General features: G+C 42.1%; 1 protein-coding gene across 1 annotated transcript in view; it reads left to right on the forward strand.

Annotated features, from left to right (window-relative positions):
• Positions 1 to 7,019: 7,019 nt before the first annotated feature.
• Positions 7,020 to 16,898, forward strand: part of TM9SF2 (transmembrane 9 superfamily member 2) — a 30,326-nt gene continuing 20,447 nt past the window's right edge. Inside the window, 7 exon segments of the mRNA XM_029961000.1 lie at positions 7,020 to 7,113; positions 7,242 to 7,304; positions 7,307 to 7,347; positions 7,350 to 7,382; positions 12,081 to 12,148; positions 13,325 to 13,418; positions 14,125 to 14,252. Of these exon segments, the coding sequence (XP_029816860.1) occupies positions 7,020 to 7,113; positions 7,242 to 7,304; positions 7,307 to 7,347; positions 7,350 to 7,382; positions 12,081 to 12,148; positions 13,325 to 13,418; positions 14,125 to 14,252 (521 nt within the window).

Consider the following 16,898-nt stretch of genomic DNA (forward strand, 5'->3'; position numbering starts at 1 on the left):
ATCCCAGCGAGGATGCCTGAAGTCCCACCCGCCTCACTGGGTAGGAAAACTGCAGGGTTGTCACCACTGCAACCACCTAATAGGACAACGGCAACTTGTAGATGTTTCTGTAACATCTGTATAGGTTACAAATCTGATGCTTGACGCAATTTAGGACAATCCATATATCATTTTAGCTGGTGGCTCCCATCGATTTATTTCAGCACAGGTTTGATCACAAAGGGCAGGGACACTGTCAGTCCAGTATCACTTTGCCCCAGTCCTACTCTCTCTCCACTATTTGAAAAACTCATGTATTAGAGGACACTTTTTGTCCTACATCAGGACTTTTTATTTTGATAGGAATATTCCCCAGAGCCTGACTGACACCAGAGCTGAAGCTTTTCCCTAAGACGGGTTAGTATAAGGAGTAGTCCTAAGGGAAATGTGGTGATGCAAGGTACGGAAACTGGGCTCTGTCATTCACCCCTTTTTTCAATACTAGGAATAGAGGATGAAGCTTAAAAGCTCCAGATTTGAAACAAATTAAAAAAAAAAGTACATAATTCATCAAGTATTTATTAAGGTAATTACACTATTTCATACCCACGACAAAAATATTTTGAAATCTAAAAGGGCTTAAGCCTTTAAGGGGAACAGTCATAGCTGCAGTTAGATCACATGGATAAAGCAGACTTAAAAGTTATGACAAATAACCTTTCTCATACTTCAGGGCATAAAATTCCAGGAACTGAAGGGATTATTGAGAAACTCCCTTTCTAAACAGTCCTTCTTATGGAGTGCTCTATAGTCCTTCCTAGACACCTAAATACCCTGCAGTGACAGACGTGGTAAAGCAATTTCTGCAGCACTGGACAGGAAAAACATTATGACAAATACTCTTTCTATGAGTCAAAAAATACTCAGCATACCATTTACAAAATTCAAGGACTAAAACTAGGACCTAAGGAGCATGGTGCAAACTCAATGTACATGAATATCCAACTCCTAATTTGGCACATAATTCTCAATTGAAATTAGTGGAAAAATAAGTCTCAGAAGAATTTAACTGCCTCAATACTGTCATGTCTAGATTTCCAGCAGACGCATCCCAAATGAGCTCTTCAGCCTTTACTGTGTTGTTCCAGCAGGCTTCCCTAAATCTGAATTTCACAAATGTGTTTTGCTTTACAAACGTGCAAGATTCCCCACCGGTAACCGGTCTTGGGTAAAGACCTTTATCAATGTGGCTGATTGCACGTGTTAATATATCATGCCACAGAAGGATACAGGTCTAGGGAAGAATAGTTGAGAAATGTGACCACAGATTAACTGCCAATAACCAAATGTGTCTGTGTGTATGTGTATGTGTATGTGTTCACAAGTATGGGCTAGAAGCAGATGATCACACTTTTTTTTAAAATTATTTTTTCCCCAAAAAATCTAGTTTAACTCTTGTCAAAGATCCCGATCAGTCTCTTCTTGAAGGAAAAAAACCCACAACATATTCTTCTTTTCCCAGTTGATAGAAACAGTGACCACCGGGAGTTATATTTAAGCTTGAAAACTTCAACAAGCTTGGATATTTCAGCTTGCAGTGGAATCATTAATCACCATGCACACTGCTGAACAGATAACCAGTTCAACTGATTTGGGGCTCATAGAGCTATAAAAAGAAGCATTCCTCTTTGGTTTATCCACAAACATATTTCTGTGTAAAGGTTTGTTTCTTTGCAATCCCTATAATTGGTACCGATGTTTAAAACATTTATATTCTTACACTCTGAGGGCTGAACACTCTAATTGGTGCAGCCTGAACCAGACCCAAACATGGGAGACGTGGGCCAGGGAGGCAGCAATCTTCCCACACTTCCTTTTGTGCTGGTTTAAAACCCACCAGGGACCTCACAGAAACCTTACCTATAGCAACTGCTGGAGAGACTCATAAATGTAGCTGCTCCCAAAGCCCTTGGTGCTCAGACCTCACTAGCTGGTGCCACGTGTTCCTTCTCCCTCATGGAGGAGTCTGGTTAGTGTTTGCTGCAAGGCATAGCCATGTACCTCTCAGCACGCTCATTTCTCCAAAGGCTCTGCCCCATCGCTCCGGCAAAAGAGTCAGCTGAGCTTAATTTAGCCTTAATCTCAATATTTTCCTTTAAGATGTAATTCATTAGCTGCTTTTACCTCACAGAGCTCTTTTTTGCCTATTTTATTCAGTAAGTTCCTCTTTTTAATTTGGTGAGTCAGGTATTGGACAGTTGCATATTTCTAGTGCCCTAGGAAACAGAGGGAGAAAAGGACATAGGCCTCTATAGCATACCAAAAGCCTGAAAAAAGTTATGTTAAACATTAATTTGAAGTTGGCCATAAAGTCACAGGAAGTGCTGGATCTAACACCTGAACAAAGATTAAAAAAAAAAAAAAGGCACAAAACCAGACTTGCAAGTCACAAAAGCCAAACAAAGTCAGCAATGGTACAACCAGATGACGTTCTACACACTCTGTGACTACTCTGAACGCTGCACTATTTACTTAGGTAGTGAATTGGCTGCTGCACTAGAATATATGCTTTTCCTGAAACACTACAGTTCTACTCTGACCTGAAGGAGAAGCACACCTCACATGCCACCAAGCCCTGTAGAATATTCACAGGTTCCAGTCCTGAGCTGCCGGAGACCAACAACTACCCGCTGGAGGACTGTGCCTTCAGAAAGAGGCAAACCAGCAGGACCTCTGCTCTGGTACCTCACAGATGATGCTGCCATTCATCTGCGTGGGCTGATAATATGATGCCTCCACTCCCCCACGTAACCTGGTCAATCACAAGTTTCTATTGCCATGAAAGCTTTGGATCCACAAAGGACTAGGGCACTCAGTGTGCTCAACTTTGACTTTAGACAGAGAACCATGGCTCTCCTGTAACTGTGCTCTGCTGTCATCCCACCGAGGAGGAACGCAGACCCCTCTGTTTTCAGGCTCAAAGCTCCCTAAAGGTTGTTGTTCAATCACTCGCAGAAGTACCTTATGCTTAGCAGGACGTTATTGTTCAAATGTCCTCAGGCCAAAGCAGAATGAGCCTCCACAAACCATAATCCTTCACCTGTTTAATCTGTGAGAAGTTCTTTGACACACTTGATACTCCTGCTGCAGGACGAACAGAAATTATTATGAGCAATGATTGTTAGCACTGCCATCAGGGACTTTAATTCAGCTTCCACTTCCAGCTGATGAAGTCTTCATCCTTACTTCTCATTTTATAGAAAAATGGCCAGTCTACCAGTGTAGGGGCTACTTAACAGCAGGGGATTTCCACACAAATATGAAAGACAAATATGAAATTTGTCATTATTACTGCCAGTTGTCTCAGGAGAGAAAAAGACAAAACTTTTTTACAAAACTCTGAATTTCAGTTGGTAGGGGACATTCCAGTTCAAGGCTGCAAATAAATAGTTTATAATAAAAGAAAAAAAGTTGAAATGACAATTAGCAGCAAAGTGGATGTTAGTTGTATCCAGTTAGCACCCTAAACATTATGCAGCAGACTATTATTTTGCTCTTCTGGTACTAAAATTGTAACTGAATTGTAACCTGTGCCTGTAAAACCTGTAGTGGAGGAAACAACTGTGTGCTTGCAGCTGCCACACCAAGGATTATTGATCTGTTCCACAGCAAGTGGAACAGCCCCACAGCTTGCCTGCTAAGGCGCTATAGTGAGAAAAGCGGGTTACAGTGCCTTCAGGCAGAGGAGGGAATATGCCAGGAGAAGGCATTAGCCCCTGAGCTGTAGGATACAAGGGACTTTTAAGACTTTGAAATGAAGAACTGAACCGTGGGAGCTGTGAATCCTCAAACGAAGGTGGCACCCCTTGGAGACCAGATATGAGCAGCAAAAGGTGGAACCACCACAAGAATAGCAAAAGTTGTTCACAACAGCTTCTGATAAAAAGAAGGGTAAAACTTTTCAAGGAGTGACACTTACTTTCCCAGCAGTTTCTGGCCACTATATTCTTATCTTCATATTTTCTTATCACAAGAATTTATCAGGAAAAAAACCCAGGCTGTTCTTTTGCTTTGGCTTCTGTTGGTTCATTAGTGTCTGAAAAAAATATTTTTTTTGTGTGTTTTATTTCACAGTCTCACATAACCTTGGAATTTCTGATGATAAAAACCTGTGGCACTTGTTTTTCCGGTACTAAAACCACACCCCCTGACCTGTAACCTATGGCTATAAAACCCATAGCAGGGGAATTTAAGAAGAGAAATTACCAAGCAAAGTACCATTGAAGTTCTCATTAAATTAGAGAAGATGGGTTTTGCCCAGCCCCAAGTTAGATCTCAAGGACCATGGCCATTCCTGGGATTATAACCCACTGTTATAGTTGCTCCAGAATAACACAGCCTACAAATGGTCTTTCCACAACACCTTTGCAGAGTAGAGAGGAGGGAGCATCACAGCATATGGCACCACATCCACTGAAATGCTGTTTGGACCAAGTGGCAGAGCATCCCTTAAAATGGATGTGAGTCAGCAGGTTTGGCAGTCACAAAGGCATAGTAAAAGGAGAGATTTAAGCAGATCACAAAATACACCACAACTCCTACCCATTGTGCAGTTTTTGGAGTGTTCTCAAGGAAGAAGAGGATTAAATGGGCAAATGCTTTTAAATATTCTCTCATGCGAGGGAATGGAATTAGGCCCACAAAAGTAATTTGCTTGGAATATTAACCTGGGAAATGGGAGATATGTTTGAACTCCCTTGTGGCAGAAAAGAAACTGAACTTGGGTCATTTACAACCTGATTATCCTAACCATGAGTAATTTTAAATAAAAAGAGGGAACTGGGATTTCTTCTCCAGCTGTGCTTGTCATAAGGCTTGATCTTATAATTGTGCTCTTAGGATATCTACAGGATGAGACAAGTAGGAATTGGAATGAGAAAGGTAGATGAACAACTTAAATTTTAAATATATGGAGAGTTCAAAAATATCTAATGTACATGCTATAAATTAACATGCATTCATCTCAAACTTGAAGAATGGCTTGTGTAATGTAGACACTATATGAAAATTTATTACAATTATCTCATCTAAAGACTACATTATGTGGCCTAGGTATTTAGATGCTCAACCCTTTATCTAGTCAGATGCTGTGTGAATTGACCCACCTGAAGCTTCACCCTGCCCTAGACAGGTTGGCCACTGTAGCCTGGTATCTCTCTTCGTGCTTTCTCAGGCACTGGAATATTGTGTTGCAGGACACAGACCTTAGGCAACACCTTAGCTGCCTAAAGACTTTGGCTACGTATAGGATCGTGTGAGCAACAGGTGTGTTCCCCCAACCCTGTAGTAAATAGAAGAAAGGAAATAAAACATGTTCTGAGAATCAAGGAAATTAGTGGAAATGCTGCAACATTTATAAATATAGTTTTTCGTGAGAGGGTGTTTCTGAAGCTGCACAAACTCACACTGATGGAAAATATTAGGAAGCAGGGAAAGGTGAAATGAGAATCTGAGCAATGTCCTTTTCTACCTTATCAAAACAGACTTTTTATGTCTGCCCCTTCTATAGGTTTGTTTCTTTTTTTGGTTGGGATTTTTTTCAGTAGATTGTGCCACAGGACGGCAGCCATTGGTGAAATGGAGGTAACATGGACTCGGGTTGTTCTGAACATTCGGTTGACATGGGAGTCAACCACAGCCAACACCTACCTGTCTGTCTGTTTTCTCCCCGGCTCCACTCAGCCAGCAGGTACGTCTCACCTGAGAGCTCAGTTTGAAAACAGTGAAGAGTTGTCCATAGCAAAACCCTTGTGAATTAAAAAAAAAGACAGGGATGTTGTTTGCTCCAAGTCTGTTGTCAGTCATCATTTCCCCCCAAGGGCCTATGGGAAGAGGAGTGAATAATAGAGACTGGATTATCTATTTGAAAGAGATTGGTTTACATTTTGCATGAAAGTTTTCATATTTTTGTAAAAAATAAGCCTCCTTACCCCTCCCCTTTTCAGACTCCAATCATATTCCGCTGAGGAAGCTTGTGTTTTATTTCAGTGCTGTGAAATTAACTTTATATTCAAATAACCCCTTTCACACTTAGAAACTCTTGGATTGCAAACCGTAGGGAACTCAAGGGTGTTGGCATGAGTGGCTGGGTGCGGCAGATCCCTCCTCCCGGTGAAACCCTTGAGAACTCAAAAAAAAAAAAAAAAACCCACAAAAAAAACCCAGACAAAATTTATTTAAAAAAAGACAAGATTTATTTTAGAAAGAGCAAGGACCGCTGGACAGGCACAAAGCCAGTGCAGCCTAACCGGGATCAGTGGGCTCAGGCCTTTCTGGGACCGCCCAGGCGAGGAGTCCCAAACAGCTGCTGGATGCTGCTCCTGTCACCTGTGGACATTCACAGAAACACTGAACAGGTCAGGCTGGAAAGGACCTCAGTGGGTCACCTGGGCCAACCTTCCTGCTCAGGCAGGGTCACCCCAGAGCACATGGCACAGGATTGCATCCAGAGGGTTCCTGAGTATCTCCAGTGGGGGAGACTCCATAACCTCTCTGGGCATCTGTTCCAGTGTTCGGTCAACCGCACAGTAAAGATGTTCTTCCTCATATTCAGGTAGAACTTCTTGTGTATCAGTTTCTGCCCGTCGCCTCTTGTGCTATTGCTTGACACCACTGAGAAAAGCCTGGATCCATCCTCTTGGCACCCTCCCTTCAGACACTTATAGTCAGTGTGAGGTCCCCTCTCAGTCATCTCTTCTCAAGGCTGAACAGGCCGTGGTCTCTCAGCCTATCCCTGTAAAAGAGATGCTCCAGTCCCCTCATCATCTTTGTTGCCCTCCACTAGACCCACTCCAGGGGCTCCGCGTCTCTCTTGCACTGAGGAGACCAGAGCTGGACACTGCACTCCAGAAGTGGCCTCACCAGGGCTGAGCAGAGGGGGCAGGATCAGCTCCCTCGGCCTGCTGGCAAGCTGTTGCTAACACATTCCCGGTATCCCTGCCTCCGGGCCGCTCCCGGCGGGACGTCGGCGCCGCGCTGCCATGGGCAACAGGGGCCGCCACACCCCCGGAAGAGACGGCGCGCGCCGGCCCGCCCCCCGCCGCTCCGTCGGGCGGCCCCGCGCGGCCGAGTTGGGTGACGACGTGGTCTCGCGCGCGGCGAAGGGGCGAAGCCGGAAGCGGCGGCGGCCCGCGTCAGGGCGGGCGCGCGCGGGGAGAGACCGGAGGCGCGGCCCCGCTGCCGCCCTGCACCGCCGGGCCCAGGCCCGCCATGGCCCTACCCGCCGCTCCTCCTCACGGCCGCCGTGCTGCGGGCCGCCGCCGCGCCGCCGCCGACTTCTACCTGCCAGGCCTGGCGCCCGTCCAACTTCTGCGAGGGCCGGCCAAGGAGAACCCGAGTGCAAGGTGAGCCCGGGAGGCGCCGAAGCGGAGGCCCCGGGGCGCCCGGGGTGCGCTCGGCCGCCGGTGTTGTTCCCCTGCGCGGGGGCTGCGTGGTGGGTTTTGCCCGGAGCGTTCGCAGCCGCTCCGCGATGCCGCACCGGGGCTCCCGACGGCGCCGGGGCTGCGGGGGCTCGGAGGGTGGTCCAGTTCCCGCTGCGCTCACAGGACAGTTCGGGTTGGGAGAGATCTCTGGAGATCACCCAACCCCTCCGCCAAGGCAGGGTCACCTAGAGCAGGTGACATAGGAACATGTCCAGATGGGCTTGGAATGTCTCCAGAGAGGGCGACTTCACGACCCCCCTGGGCAGTCTGTTCCACTGCTCTGCCACCGTCAATGTAAAGCAGTTCTTCCTCATGTTGAGATGGAACTTCTTGTGTTTTAGTTTACGGCCATTGCTCATTGAAAATGAAATTCATGAGACAGAGGACCCAGGGGAGTGGTAGAGCTGCTGTCCTGACTCCTGGCTCAGCTCCGGCCCTGCTGGAAAGTGCCTGCGGTCCCTCCGAGGGAAGAAGAGAGCTGTCGGCTCACCCCCTGAGTTACGGCCCCGTTGGGGAAGTAGGAAGCCCAGGCCGTTCATCTCTCGGGCCCTTTCAGATCCTTATAGGAAAGCTGCAGTGAGTAAGGAAGGTCGTGTCGGGGGGTGTGTGGTTCTTGGCAGGAGCGAGCAGCTGGTGGCTGCGAGCAGCTGGCAAACTAGAGTAAGCATCCAGTGACGCTTTCCTTTGCTCTGTCTTCCGGGCAGCCGGGACCTGAACTGTAGGGGCTTCTAGGCCCCAGAGTCTCAAGTGAAGCTTAAACTTGGTTTTATGCTTGCAGAAGTGAGAAGCAAAGTTCACATAACCCGATTACTTGTTTGGTGGATGTCGGTGGGTCAGGGGTCTGTACTTCAAATAGTCTTTGCTGCTTTGGGGCACGTTTTGAAGTTTTTTGCTGTTGCTGTGATGGAGATTACACCAGACTGTTCTTTAATACTTGAATGAGAAAGTTCAAGACCAGTCAATTTAATGATCCATGGTCTTACTGCTGTGGAAAGTGGCTGTCTTGCACTTTCTGAGCTCTCAGCTCCTGCAGTACATGAAACGCTGGTCTGTGATTCTCCAGAATATGAGCCTGTTTAAACTGTATGCTTTTGGTAAATGTGCTTACTTTATCCATTTGCTATCCTGAATCAACAGATTAGGTAATAAGCCAAACATGTAATGAAGGTGCTTTGGTTGTAGTAGTAAAGCATTCTGTGGACATTCTTTTATAGGACCACAGAAATGGTGAGACCTGAGGAGGTCACATATCGCAGCCTCGTGCTTGAAGCACAACTGTTGTAAACACTAGGTCTGCTCAGCTCTACCTTTGTTTAAGCCAGCCTTGGAAACATCCAAGCATGGAGCATCCATCTCCTCCCTGGGTGACCTATTATGGTGCTACAGTACCCTCTTAAGGAATGTTTTTTCTTCAAATACAGGCTAAGACTTTCAAGCTGCAGTTTGTATTTTTTCACAACATCCTCGAAAAAACATTGCTATGTTTGGATTATTCCTGTTTTAAGCTTGTAGAAAAAAGATTTATTTTTTTAAGTCAGGTGAACCACAGTGCCTACTGTCTTTTGTAACCAACCTGAGTCACCTATGGGGTGACCTTTCTCAGATGTCTCTGCATTTTTATTCCTCATATAATGTGTACAAAATGTTTGTCTCCTCCTGAGAATTTATCATTTAATAAATGTGACATGAAGTACTTGGGTAATGTAAATGTGCCATCAGTGGGCAACTGAGCACCCCAACAGGTGTAATATTGCAAATATTGGCCACCTCTTATCAATTTACGTACTAAGTGAAACACAGGCATATGGAGAAGTCTAAATCACTCCTCACATATGGTTCCCTCCACGTAGTCTGCAACAGAATGTAGTCTGGTGAGGAGAAACAATAGATGGTCACATAATTGCTATATCATAATATTTATATAAGTGAATAAAACTGAGCTTTCCTGGACAGCCGTCTTTTTTCACATGTTCTCACGGAGTTCTTGCAGTTGTCACTGTTGATTGCAATGCCAGTAATAGCAGTGAATTTTTCTCTGCCTTGAGGACTTAAATCCACATACCAGATCTCTAAATGATACTCTAGCTATCATGATCCCTGTGGATCTCCTGTCCTGTGTTGGTGAGAAGGGATGGGATGCTGTTTATGGAGCTTGTAGGTAGCAGCACAAGAGTGATGAGACTCATGACTATTTTCCCTTCTTTCAAGTTGCCTGCTAATCTGCTTGGGCAAACTCAATTTGGCTACTTTCCGTGGTTTTGGTTGGAATATCATCAGAAATGGAATGTGATCTGTGCAGGCTGAAATAGTAATTCTTGCCTGAAGATTAAGAATCCTTACTTAGTTGAAAAAAATACTGATGGCTTCAAAGGATACTTGCTGTTGTATGGGAAATGATCAAATATGCTGATCTGCAGGAATGCATATACTTCTTATGAAAAATTGGAGCATTCAGGTAAATCCTCTCCAATGAAAAACAGCTAATCTGAGGCCATGGTTCTGTGACCAGCTGAGGCAGTCTAATTCCCTGCTGCTGGGAGTGAGAGATTTCATTCCTGTCTTCCCCTGGGCAACGTGTTCCTGCTCTCTGTGCTGACCCAGCTGTGTTACTTGTTATATCCTTTTTTGAGCTTATTAACATGGCAGGAAACTATCCAACTTTTTGCCAGTCCAGCTTTTTGCAGTGTTAGGAAGTTGACGTGGCTCACAGAATTACACCAAGCCTGCATTACCCAGAGGTGAGCAGCAGGTCTGCATGGCTGGGGGGGGAAAAGAGGAGCCCTAGGGTGTGTCTTCATTTAGTCAACCTAAGAGCTCACAGCTGCCTGCCTCTCACAGAGCTGCATCCTGACTTGTACGAGAACAGCTAGGGTATACTGGTAAAATACAGTACCTGACTGAAGTATCTGAGCTACACACAGAGGTGAACAATTCCATCTTTTTTTTTTCTTGCTTTCCTCCAGAATTTCTTGGTTTGTCTAAACTTGAGTGAATGTTCATAGGGATGAAAAGCTCTTCTGTTGGTGAGAAAATAGATGACTTCTTATTGAAAGGGAGAGGTCTTGTTCTTGAGGGCACTCATCTTCCTTTTGCTCTTCAGCTCTTGATTACACAGTAAGACAGCTCAACTTCTGTTGTGGTTTAACTCCAGCTGGCAACTAAGAACTTTGCAGCTGCTGTCTCACTCCCCGCTGCCCCTGGGGGGATGAGGAGAATCGGGGGAAAAAAAGTAAACACTTGTGGGTTGAAATAAGTAGAGTTTAATGATTGAAACAAAATAAAATATACTGATAATACTAATTATAATAGTATCCATAATAATAACAATAATTACTTCAATGAAAAAGTGAAAGGCAGAGAGAGAGGAATAAAACCCAAGAGAAATAAGTGATGCACAGTACAGTTGCTGACCACCCACTGACCGATGCCCAACCTGTCCCTGAGCAGGGAGCAGTGGCTCCTGGTCAACTCCCCCCAGTTTATATACTGAGCATGATGTTCTATGATATGGAAGAGCCCTTTAGCGAGTGCAGGTCAGCTTTTCCTGGCTTCTTGTGTGTTTCCTCACTGGCAAAGCATGGGAAACTGAAACGTCCTTGACTAGGGTAAGCACTACTTAGCCAAAACTAAAACATCAGTGTGTTATCAACATTATGCTCATACTTAATGAAAAACACAGCACTGTAGCAGCTACTAGGAAGAAAATTAACTATCCCAGCTGAAATGAGGACAACTTGCTGTGCTACTTAGAACTGCTCTTTAAAATTTTTTGGGGTAAGTCTTTTGCTGTTTTAGCCAGTTGAACTGGTTTACCGTGCAAGCAGATAACTGCCAAAACCAGTGTAAGATAAACACTTGAAATACATTGGGACTGTGGGGCTAGAATAAGGGAAGGGATTTTGAGACTAAGAGGGAAGAGTAAAAGACCTCTCCCTTTCCATAGCAGCAGGCTTCCCTGTCTGTAATTAATGTGTATAGACCAAAGTAGTCAGAAACAGAGCAGACTGAATTTCGGGTTCTTACTCAAGAGTTGGTAGAGTTACTGAAAAACTTTTATAAGAAGTTAAATCTTTGTCTTCTCTTTGGAAAGAGCTTCTGTTGAAATTTGAAGTAGTGTATCGATCTGAAAAGATTGTTTAAATTCTCATAGGTCAGTTTTCAGCTGGAAAACATAGTTAAAATTATCTACTACATAGATAAAATTGCAGAGTACCTTAATTACAGGAAGAAGTACTGATCTTATCTGTACTTTTATTCGTGTTCTTTTAAGACTTTTATTACACAAAAGTTATGGTGATGACTAATATAGCTCTAACATGGTACGTAAAACTAAAACACTGGCAACTGTACTAACTGTATTATCTTTGTGCATGATTCCTTGCTGTCTTGTAGTTTGAGTGGTTGTTAGCCCTAAAGCAAGTTTGTCATGTGGTCACTGCTTTTGTGATGGTTTTACTTATGTTCTCAGGAGATACAGTTCATTACACTTCCAAGATGTACAATTACATGTCTTACATTTCCAACTTTCCTTTTATCTTATTCAAACAAACCTATTTTTATATATCCATGAGAATTGAAGGAGTGCTTTAGTATAACTGCTGATTATCTCTACTCTTTCAGTCTGGAATCGAGCTGTTTGTGAACAGGCTTGACTCTGTAGAGTCTGTCCTTCCCTACGAATATACCGCGTAAGTACATTATTCTGTTTGTATTGTTTTGGTTGTAAGTTATTGCAAAAAGACGGATTTAATTTATCTAAAAGTTTTATCTGTATCTTGCTACAGTCATTTGCCTCTGAGGAATGCCTATTTATTTTGTTACCATAAGTTTGCAAAAATAGAACTATCAGTGAATAGAGAGGTGTTAATAAGATAAACGGAAATTAGACTTTTTGAAAGAAGTATGATACTGAATTATTAACATCAGTACATTACTTCCTTCTCAGTTGTCTTTGCTCTTAGTTTAGAAGTAGTGCATGGATTCATAGGCCCTCATGTAGGTTGAATCACTGCTTGAGTGTAATTTAAGATTAAAATGTGTGTGTATATATATATATTTATATATAGTATTCACTTTTCTGCATTAGTTGTCATTTTGTAGATCAAAGTATTACTGCTGTCTTTAGTAGCCTATAGCCAGCTGAGTTAAAGTGGTTATGAGGTGTGAACATCCCATCAATTATCTTAATGAGGTGTTAAATGTTTTCTTGGTACACATCATAGGAGCAAACAAAATGTATCAGTGCCTGGTACAACTATGTAAAGTTTTTGCTTCAAAGAATATTTTGACTGTTAATATTGAAGAGATTAAACACGGATTATATCTGTACTTTAGTGAACACAAATGTGATATACTTAAAAATAGACTGGAAAAACTTGGAGGATGTGCTGTGAAATGTGTTGGTGAATAAAACTGCAATAACCTGTTTAATAGTGCTTGTTGTAAGGGAGCTGTCTGTGTGTAGGTTTTTTTGGTGTTTTTTTTTGCTATTATCACGTCCCCTGCCTGCCCCAAGAATCTGGCCTGCATGCTTTTTTCTCACAGTCATCATGAAACTCTATGTAAAGGTTTAAATCTTGGCTAAAATTCCTATTGAAATGGGAAACTTGTAATTACTCAAGGAAACTTTTATGCTACACTATTCTGAAATAGCCGATTATGAGATTTGATTGTTGGTTCTGTTTTGTTTGGTTTACTTTCAAACCGTGCAATTTTCACACTTTGCTTTTACAGTTTAAAGGAGGAAACTGTTGATTACAAGGAAGGCTGTATAGTTCCTTTACTTGTGATGTAGGTGCTGATTAGGGAACATTATTTGCAGCTGAGAATATTTTATTAATTTTTGTATCTTTTCTCTAATTCAGGTTTGATTTTTGTCAAGCAGAAGGAAAGAAACGGCCCTCTGAAAACCTTGGCCAAGTATTGTTTGGAGAGAGGATAGAACCGTCTCCTTACAGGGTTTGTTCTCTGTCAGGGGGTGTTTGGTAATGTGTATGTTCAAACGTAACCAGAGGAGATAAGAATCTTGGAGAACATTTTCAGGAGGGCTTTATCTGAAAGACCTTCAAAATCTGAAATTCCACATAATAGAAATCTCTCAGTTTAATCTAATTGTAACTATATGCTTTGCACCATGGAGTTGTAGGCTGAAATGGTGCAGAGGCTGTCTTTTCTCTTTGGAACTGGACAAAACCTTATTATTGCTCCTCAGCACTGCTGTTTCTTGGAACCATATCTGAAAATACTGGATCCATAAAATGGAAGAATTAGAAATGGTGTTAGCCAGCTTGTCTTATCTGGTGACTGAAGCTCTCAGGTTCAGTCGCACGGGCAGTAGGGGAGAAAGTTATCAATTGAAGCTGCCTGTGACAGCATTGCTGCTCTGAGGTCAAATGACTTGTGTGGTAAATCATGGCAGAAAACATGTTTTAGTCAGTAACAAGGAGCTCTTGGTGCAGGGCTCCTACAATGAGCACAGGAGGGTTTTATATACACCAATATAAAAACCTCCTATGCAGGATTAATATACCTAGTCTTGGTAGTTTGTTAGGTGATTTTATTATAATAGTACAGACAATTAAATGCATAGGGGAAATTGTTAAATACTGAAATAAGACAAAATTTGTTACAACCTTATTGCTTATATGTGTTTCATTCTTCTTAGTTCACATTCAACAAGAAGGAGACATGTAAATCTGTTTGTACAAAAACATATGATACCACAAAGCCAGAAGATAAACAGAAATTAGACTTCTTGAAAAAAAGTATGCTACTGAATTATCAACATCATTGGTAAGTTGGTATCAAAATTCATAGATTGGTTAGTCTAGTATGTTGGTGATAAATTTTTTTAGTTTATAATTTTTTATTTGCAAGTTAATACAGATTTAACACTAGGTATTTGCACTGAATATATTTCCCCTTCTGGTTTTGCAGATTTTGTTTGTTGCCTTCATAAAAATACTTCTTTTACCTGGAGGATAAACACCAGGCATAATGGAAATTAATCTGTTTCCGAACACAAAGCTTTGTGCTTACTGTAAAATACTATTTCTTTGCACCTGTAAATGTAGAAGTTAGTCCTACCTTAGCTTGAGAAAAGTCTTAAGGGACTTCTATTCTGTTGCTATGTTGTCTTTGGTTTCCTTGAGAACCATTGCACTCCCCTTCAAATATTGTGTCCAGGAAACAGGATCAGTGGTTCTGAAAGAGTTTTATGCAATGTTTGTTTGTCTTCTAGGATATGAAAGGGAAAGGTGGACAATGAAAATTTAATTAATGAAATCATCTTGAGGAACGCATAAACGCTTGGTCCTTTTCCTATTCTCTGAGTCCCTCTGTAACCATCTGAGTCACCTTGGAGCCTCTTGGGGCTCTGTTTCTGTTTGGACGTTGAGGTCCTCTTCCCATGGTCATTAAGGGTGGGGCAAGGCTGAATGTGTGTGCTGAATCTCATGGAGATTTTCAGTTGGGATGTAGCCATGTGCTCTGCACCCACATCCAAGAGCTGCAAAATGTTTACCAGCAGGCTCGGTCCTGGTGTTGGAAATACCCAGCCACGCTATCAGTGTTTGTTTAGTGCGTTGCATGTTGGTTTGCTCTGCTAACAGCAGCCTTCAGGTGCAAGGATAAAAGGAACAACCTGGGCATAAGTTCCTGTGGCATGTTTTTGCAAGGAATACATAAGCATCATTAACCAGTGTTTACCATAGGTATACCCCAATTCCAATATGTCCTTCCTGCCTTTCTGGAACAAACATTTCAGTCTTCATCTAATTAGATTAAAACTGTCTGAATATATTAGTAAAAATGCAGGTGAAATGTTGAATATTGCCACTGTCATTAACTGTTTTTCTGTAATGTCACATTCTATTTCCTCAATTTTGTAACAGCCACCCATGCTGGAAAGGCAGCAAGTGCATTTTCTACTGCTCTTGGGAACTGATATGGGATATCCCTTTGTGGGGATAAACTATGGCTCACCAGTGTAAATATTTCTGGGAATCTCTTGAAATTAGTCCTGTAGGAAATTGATAGATTAGGCCAGAAGGGTTCACAGGCAATAGCAATATGTTTGGGTAGGTGAGCAAAGAAGTAATAAAAGAAACTCTGAAAGGTAGTTACTGTTGCAGGGATTTGAAGTGTAAATGGCTAATGCTAAAATAAATAGAGCTTCAGACATGCTGGGCTTGGGTTTATATTCCTGTTAAATACTGCATATATTTATAATATTTACACCACTTTGAATTTTAGTGATGCATGTGGGTCTTAAAGCTTAAAGCTTCAACTTTAAAAGTTTGTGTATGTCTTGGTTTATAAATTAAAAATAATTTCCCAAAGCTATGATACTTGAAATAAATTAATTTTTTTAGGAAAACCCATAGCTTAAGCTGATAGAAACTGAAATAGAACTTTGTAAAACTAATCACACAGAAAATTCTTCAGACTGTTTGGGGTTTTTTTCCCCCATAGATTAAATTGTTTTACAGATATATTTAGTGTATTTAAGTAATATTTTTAGCCAGTATAGGTAACTTGATATGACTGTTGAGATTTAAGTAAGATATAGTTCTATTTTTCAGTGTGAAACCTTCCCTTGAAATTTAGGGTATTTCTGGTATTCTTAGTCCTTTTAATGGCATTTCTACTATTTTTTTTTTCGCTAGGCCCACTGCCCTAAAATTTTAGAACCAGTGGCATGAAAAATCCCTGTTTATGGCTGTTAGTCCTCCTTAGCCTTAGCTTCACAGAGTGGCAGTGGCTGGATTTTGTGAATAATGATGCATGCTCCAGGAGTATGGTACAGAGGTATGTTGAACAGGGATCAACAAGGTAGCATAAGCAAGGATTTAATAGAGGTTTATTATCCAGCTTCAATTTATCATGAAATTCCCAGGGAACACAGATGGTGCAAACCTACTTTTAAGGTTTAAAAGCCACTTAATAAGATTAGGAATTGACAGACTGAATTGGACTCAACAGCTATGCTGATATCTTGGCTGACAATGTTCATCACCAGATGTTCTTGAGAGACATATAAGAGCACTGTTGAATAGCATTTTTGCTCCACATGTATAATCTCTTCAAGTCATTTTAAATTTGAAGATTAACTGTGAAAAATGATTTGGTGCTTAAACTATCAATTTGTTCCAGCATTGCTGCTTGAAGGCAGCTCAGTACGTCTTTGCTGCAGAAGATGCAAGGGAAAGCCTTTACCCCAGCCAAACTTACTTGCAATATGTTAATGTTTTACCTGGGTTTGGTTGTGAAATTAAAATACTAACAAAAGCAAAAGTTCTCTCTAGCATACATTATGGAAGTAAAATTTCAAATATATAATCATAGAGTTGTTTAGATTGGAAAAGACCTTTAAGATCATTGAGTCCTGCTGTGCAGTGGGTTGACCCTTGCAGGTTTTTTCCCCCTTCTTAAATCTGT

This window comes from Manacus vitellinus, unplaced genomic scaffold (genome assembly GCF_001715985.3).
Source record: "Manacus vitellinus isolate BGI_N305 unplaced genomic scaffold, ASM171598v3 scaffold_2_pilon, whole genome shotgun sequence".
Lineage (NCBI taxonomy): Eukaryota > Metazoa > Chordata > Aves > Passeriformes > Pipridae > Manacus > Manacus vitellinus.